The sequence below is a fragment of the Vicia villosa genome, unplaced genomic scaffold (assembly GCF_029867415.1).
Source record: "Vicia villosa cultivar HV-30 ecotype Madison, WI unplaced genomic scaffold, Vvil1.0 ctg.000010F_1_1, whole genome shotgun sequence".
NCBI classification, from domain to species: Eukaryota; Viridiplantae; Streptophyta; class Magnoliopsida; order Fabales; family Fabaceae; genus Vicia; species Vicia villosa.
In genome coordinates this window covers 963,530-970,761 of record NW_026704940.1, presented here as the reverse complement: position 1 = coordinate 970,761, position 7,232 = coordinate 963,530, and the positions used below count along the sequence as shown (strand labels likewise).

At 34.4% G+C, this 7,232-nt stretch overlaps 1 protein-coding gene across 1 annotated transcript; it reads left to right on the top strand.

Moving 5' to 3' along the window:
* Window positions 1–692: 692 nt before the first annotated feature.
* On the top strand, window positions 693–6,692 carry LOC131621693 (uncharacterized). The gene is made up of 17 exons (XM_058892727.1): window positions 693–1,047; window positions 2,395–2,497; window positions 2,891–2,960; window positions 3,072–3,110; window positions 3,210–3,327; window positions 3,418–3,475; window positions 3,668–3,732; window positions 3,908–3,914; window positions 4,019–4,079; window positions 4,188–4,247; window positions 4,357–4,376; window positions 4,469–4,534; window positions 4,738–4,905; window positions 5,038–5,295; window positions 5,523–5,735; window positions 5,845–6,116; window positions 6,212–6,692. The coding sequence occupies exons 1-17, from the start codon at window positions 950–952 to the stop codon at window positions 6,351–6,353; spliced, it is 1,818 nt and encodes a 605-aa protein (XP_058748710.1). The 5' UTR covers window positions 693–949; the 3' UTR covers window positions 6,354–6,692.
* The last annotated feature ends 540 nt before the right edge of the window (window positions 6,693–7,232 follow it).

The window sequence follows — 7,232 nt, the reverse complement described above, 5'->3', positions numbered from 1 at the left end:
AAATGTATATTGACATAATAATCTTTTGTGATGTTAATATTTATTTTTATTTATGTATTAATAAATAAGTTGTTGATATTTATAAATGAATAATTTTAAAAAACAATAGAATAATATTTTAAATATAAATATTAAATCAAATATTTTAATAAAATAAATTTTAAAATTAAAAACTATAACTTTGATTAGAATCAATTCTAAATAAAAGATCAATTAAACTCAAAAATATCAAAACATATTAAAATCAATTATATATATTTAAAATCAAGAGAAAAAGGTTCATACACTGACAGTGTAAAATTATTTTACACTGTCAACCAATCACAACCTTGTATCAGAATAAATCACACTTTAAATTAAAAATTCTTTTAATGACAAGACAATTTGTTAGTTTTCTATTGGATGACAGTGTAAAATAATTTTACACTGTCAGTGTATATAAATTAAACTCTAAAATCAATATTTACAATTGCAAAAATAGAACCAACTATACTAACAAAAGTCATTTGAAGCTATCCAAAAACCCTCCCACTAGACAATTTTTTATACTAAAAAAATTCCAACTACACATAAGAAATCAAACAAAATAAATAATAAATATTTGTAACAAAAACATCAATATCAATAATAATAAAAATTAAATGAAATAGACAAGTAGTAAAAAAAAAAAGACAATAACGTGAACAAATGAATTACCGTGGTGTTTTTCTAACATTAGCCAGACAAGGTTACCCAGGCGCTCGGACAAGGATCGAAATCGAAGACTTGTCGTTTCAGATCCAACCCGATTTCATCTTCCTTTCTTTCAACTTCCATCTTTTCACTAAATTCAATTCAATTCAACCTTCGCATGATTGATTCTCCATTGACATTGCTTCATCATCAACAATAACAATAGCAATAACCCCCGTTTCCATCGATTCTCAATTCAACGGCATTGACTCTTCTCATGGACGATAACAATAACACTGTTTTCTCATTTCTGTTTCTTCTTCTGTTTATCTTTTCAAGTGCCTCTTCATCAACTATTGTCAATTTTCATCAACCGTGAGTCTTTTCTTTTACCTTCTGTTTCTGTTTGTAATGTGTTTTTTATGAGATCTGGTTACTGTTCACTTTTATTTGATTTTTTGTTTCATTAGTTAAAACTTTTTGACGTGAGATTCACTTTTCCATTTTGTCCCACTTGAGATAGTTTGAACAGAAAATTCAGTTTTAGATGTGGAGAGATGGATTTACATGTTGACTATGACTTTCAAACCAACATATGAGCTAGTTTTGTATTTAGAACAATGGTGCTTATGGGTTGTTTGAGCTAGTTTTCCGTTTTCTTTTTATGTAATTATTATTACATGTATGGTAGCTACTGTTTGAGCTTAGTGGATTGTTTGCTCTTGTATGTATAAATGGTAATAAATGGACGTGGTTTGTAGAATTGGGGATGAATGGTTATTTATCAGTCGTCATTAATTCGATGTTCTAATTTGTGAAGAAGATTACTTTAGCAGTTTGTACAAACTTTTTTAGTTTTCATTCTTGTTAGAGTTTTTTTTGGATTTTTTGCCAAGATATTGACTTTTCTTTTGTCAATTAGGAAAAGGAAGATCATATAAAAAAGAATTAGGAAATAGGAATTTCCATTTCAGTAGTAAGAGTGAAGATGGTATGGTGGGATTTTCATATACTAGAATAGTTTTGCAGGCGTGCACAATAATTTACATATCTTAGCTCAAAACTAATAATGTTAATTTTGAGCTAAGCATATGTAAATTAATCTTGTTAGTTTTGAGCTAATCATGTTAGAGACAAGAGCACTTGGATGAGATGGTCAGAGTCTCTTCCAGCTTAACCAAGGTCATGGGTTTAAACCCAGTTCTAGGCACGCATCAGTGTTAAATCTTTTGATGGAGAGTTTTGCTGCCTATTGTGGTCCTATCTGGCTCGAGAGATTAGTCTCTGCAGTTGCGTGTAGAGGATACCCGACTTACACAAAAAAAAAAAAAAACTTATCATGTTAGAACATGAGCCATATAATTCACCCTCCACAATATAAACAAAATGGGAAGCACACTGCAATAACAGAACATTCAAGTGATAATTTTTCTCAGGTTGTATGTAGATGTCGTGAGAAATTGTTGTTAAGTTTGGTGGTACTGAAAATAATATATAACATGCCTTTTGGATTTGTGTTCTTTTGCCAATTCAGTGTTTTGGGACCGCAAATTTTTCTTTGTTATCATTGTTTTTGATTTGTGATGATGATTACCAACTTCTTTTACGGTGCTTCTGTTACACTCCTTGTTCTTGTTTTATCACCTATTGGATATTTTATGATCGAGTTTCTTTTGTTCTCAACAAATTAGACCTTAATCATTGTCCAATTTTTGTGTACAGTTTTCCCATTGTTGAACCCGATCCTGGTCATACAAAACTTCGTCTCTCACCGGAAGGCTTGGAGGCTATCGAGAAAATAACAAACCCCATTGCATCTGTGGCTGTAAGTTTGACTGCAGCTATAAACATCCTCTGGTTTCCTGAATTTAACCTTTTATTTAATGTGAATTTTCTTAACACTTAATGGTGTTTGGTGGACTAGTTTGTTGATGCAGTTTTCGGCTAATATTATGTTAAATAACATTATTTCCCTGGGTTTGTTGCTAATTGATATATGACCATTCTTTGTTATTTGTTCGTAAACATTTGAAAACTTGTTCGTAAAATTATAACGGATGGTTGCATATCTGATAATGTTGCTGAGATTCAAAACGGAAGCTCGTGATGTATTGAATTTGAATAAATGTTGTTTATTACTTGTTTACCATCTGGGCTCTACTTTTATCATTTTATGATTTTTTTTTACTGTGCGATTTCTTACTGTTATTTTTATCAGGTAATTGGACCTTACCGCTCTGGAAAGTCTTTTTTGCTTAATCAACTTCTCTCTCTTTCTTGTTATGAAGGTGCATCTTTTATACTACTAGAATTTACTCTTATCATATGTAATTTTTAGGAAAATTTTGCAGTTGTAATTTGACATGTTTTAAAAATTTAATGTAAGCTTGCTTTGTTAGGGTTTGGTGTGGGGCACATGCGTGACACGAAGACAAAAGGTGGATGGAGTTTGTCATTTTTCTCATTGTTATGCTAAGTTGGAGTTTGATATAATCTTTCTTAATCTATCTTTAATCTCATTTGGTCATGTCATGCAGGAATATGGATTTGGGGAACCCCTATAGACTTGGAAATTGATGGAGTAAAAACTTCTGTCTTTTACATAGATACGGAAGGTTTCGAAAGCATCGGGAAGTCGAATGTATATGATGATCGGTAATTGTTTACTGATATTATATACTGTATTTTATGTTTGTATCACATGCTATTCATCAATTAGCCATTTCTTGTGTTTTTCTTTTGCAGGATATTCGCTCTGGCAACTGTAATAAGTTCTGTGCTTATCTATAATCTGCCCGAGACGGTTAGTCATCATAACCTCAGAAATTCATGCTCTTTATGTTGATGTAATGTTAGATCGAAATGTAAAAAAAAAAAGGTCCTTTTTGCACATTAACAATTAGAAAGAACATAACTGATAACTCCAAGTTTCAGTGATGAGCTGGTTTTAAATTTTTTAGGCCATGCTAAAATGTTTTCTTCTTTGTGTACTAAGATACGCGAAGCGGACATCTCTAGACTCTCTTTTGCGGTCGAGCTTGCAGAAGAATTTTACGGAAGGTTTGCATCTTGATGAACTTTTAATTTGTTGTTTTCATTCAGATTATTAACTTATTTCTCATCATTTTTAATTATGCTCTATGATCATTTTTTGAGCAAATTGTGGTTGCTAACTTGTTTGTTTAATATTGCAACTCCAATACTTATAACTTGCAACCTCTGCGTGTTGGAATAGAGTGAAGGTAGTCCACATGCTTTAGTACTGTCCTCATTCCTCTAATCAATTTATTTCACAAACTTTTTTCATTGTTAATTTGATTCATTTTTCTATTGCTGGCTTTTATAGGGTCAGGATGTTGCATTCGAACCTGCTAAGCTCTTGTGGCTTATCCAACGCGATTTTCTGCGTAAGTTAGATAATTCATGAATAATTGGCAATGTATCTCTTCTGATACATACCCTTGTCCATCACGTGCACTCTATTGGACGCTAACATTTTCCTTAATTTCCTGCAGAAGGGAAATCAGTACAACAAATGGTGGACGAAGCTCTTCGACAAGTCCCCAATATTGATAGTGAGTATCATTGATTTTAACTATCACGAAAAATATATATTGATAAAATTAGTTTTAATGTTTTCTGAAGCGTTATTAATGGTATGCTTTGTTTATTTTTAACTTGCAGGAGACAGAAATATTGATATGGTATTTTCTCTTCTGGAATTCAATTTCCAATTATAACTAAAAATATTACTAGTTTGTAATTGAATGTTTATACTGAAAGTTTACATCATCAGATCAATCAAATCCGGGATTCATTGGCTATAATGGGTGACAACAGTACGGCCTTTAGCTTGCCACAAGTACGTGTCTTCCCCACGTCTTTTAAAAACCTATCATTCATATCCATTTTCACAATCAGTAGAACTTAAAAATCATGGTCCTATTTGTACCTGCACTTGGCTTGTGCTAAACATGATAACTAATCCATCTCCAACGAAAAAGATCTTTGAATTTTTTGATTGTGAAGAAAGTTAACTGATTCTTAAAATTGGTTTTTGAACAGCCACATCTTCAGCGGACAAAGCTTTGTGACTTGAAGGACGAGGACCTTGATCCATCATATGTGAAGAAAAGAGATAAACTAAAAGAGCTTGTTTCTAGCATAATCCGTCCAAAGATTGTACAGGGAAAATCTCTAAATGGGAAAGAGTTTGTTTCCTTCCTGAAGCAGGTACTTGGTTTTTACGTTCTATTGAATGGAAATAATAAAAGTCATTATAGCTTAATATAAAATAAAGCTTTTAGAATTGTGTGAATTTATCTTGTATATTTCCATAAAAAAAGCTCTATTTTTTATATTTAGATACTTGAAGCCTTGAACAAGGGAGAGATTCCATCAACAGGTTCCCTTGTGGAGATTTTCAACAAGGATATTCTTGAAAGATGTCTCAAGTTATATAGTGGAAAGATAGCAACGTTGGCTCTACCTCTTTCAGAAGAATCTCTACGATCGTCCCATGATATAGTTAGAGGTGAAGCTATGCAAGCATTCGATCAACAACATTTTGGCCGTCACCATGCTAAGAAATCAGTCACACAACTAGATGAAGAAATAGACAAGGTCTTGCTTTAATATTCATTATAGTGTAATAGAAGTTTGCAAAATGATATTGGCTTATTGGCTTTATTCAAATCACAAAGCTTCACCTATGAAGGATTCATGAATACCAAAGCTTCAAAACTTCGATGTCTTAATAACTAGCTTTTGGTCTTTGAATTTGAATCTGATGATTTCAAGCTTATATTTAATATGGAAAAAGTTGTATTTACCTAAGGATAATTATGCAGGTATATAAGAATGTCATTTTACAAAATGAGTATAAATCTTCAAAGCTTTGCGAGGCACTGTACACCAAATGTGAGGACATAATGGATCAGCTTCAAGTTCTCAAGCTTCCTTCAATGGCAAAATTTAATGCAGGTCTAGAGAAATGCAATCATACTTTTGAGCTTGAATGTGTTGGACCTTCAAAAGCAAACTACGATGGACGCATGGCAAAGGTCAGGCATAGTATTTTCTTTACTCTATCTAGTACATGCGACTGAATTATTCTAGTTAATAGTTTTGCTTGATTTGCCACATACCTTAATGTAACGAACGGATCTGCAGATGTTGGGAAAGTCTAAGTCTCTATTTATTAAGGAGTACAACCACAGGCTTTTCAATTGGTTGGTGGCTTTCTCCTTGGTAACGGTTGTGCTTGGCCGGTTTATTATCAAGTTCATTTTGGTTGAAATCGGAGGATGGTTACTTTTTATATTTCTGGAAACCTACACAAGATTGTTTTGGTCAGCAGAGTCACTTTACTACAACCCTGTTTGGCATTTTATAGTTGCATCTTGGGAAACTCTTGTTTACAGCCCTGTCCTCGATCTTGACAGGTGATTCATCATCTCTTTTTTCGTACTACCTATCAAATAACAAGATTTCATGGAATTTTGATGTTGGAATTTTCTTCTAATTGTTGAACCTGCAGATGGGCTATTCCACTTTGTGCAATACTATCTATTTTCATTCTATATTGGCGGTGTTGTGCGAAAAGGAAACATGGATCGCGATGGCTATTACCATTATACGGCAGCAATAAAAACGGTGCAAATAGACCAAGATCAGACTAAAATTTATGATGAACTCAGTTGGAGCCATTGCCATGATTCCAATGTTCCTTCGGGCGAGCTTTTTCTTTTTTGTACACGGAGCACGCCTGCATGCACCTAGTTTTGTTGCAAGCAAAGAAAGTGTAAAAAGATGATCAGAGGGTGAATGATTCTCCCATAGCTTATGTAACTTGTTCTTTGCAGCCACAACATCATGTTGATTATGCCAATGAATTGTTACTTGGCAAGTTATATTTATGTGACATTTTAGAGTAAATTGAAATTTAGATACAAGTATGTGTTGTACCACTACCGTGTATTGACATTTAGACAGGTAAATATATATAACATGAAAAGAAATATGTTTATTCTTTTGTTATCAGTGGTGTTCTGGTCTGGGCCGAGCAGGCCCAACCCTTGTTACCAGCCGAGCAGGCCCAATTCCCTTGGGCCCAATTACTGGACAACAGATAAGGGCTGCCCTTCGCGAAGACTCTGGCCGAGCAGGCCCAAACCTTTGGGCCCACTTACTGGATAACCGTCAAGGAGTTATCCACGCACGAAGACCACGCGTCACGCAGCGAGGGATTCGGTCAACCACCTCCGAACCCTACGCTATGATCATCCGGAACGTGAGTCTCCTGCTGACTCAGCCCTAGCATGGGACGTTCTGGCAGTTCCCTAGCACGTGGGCCTCCAGTTGGATTTGGCCCAATTAGGGAACCTTGGCCCAGCACTGGGGGCTATAAATACCCTCTTTCACTAGAGGGTAAGGTATTCTATTCTTAACTCTAAACCTCATTCTCTGATAGCTACTGACTTAAGCATCGGAGAACCTTGCAGGTACCCCCCCCCCCCCCATCTTGCTCTTCAAGCCAGATATTGCGCCTTGACGATTCT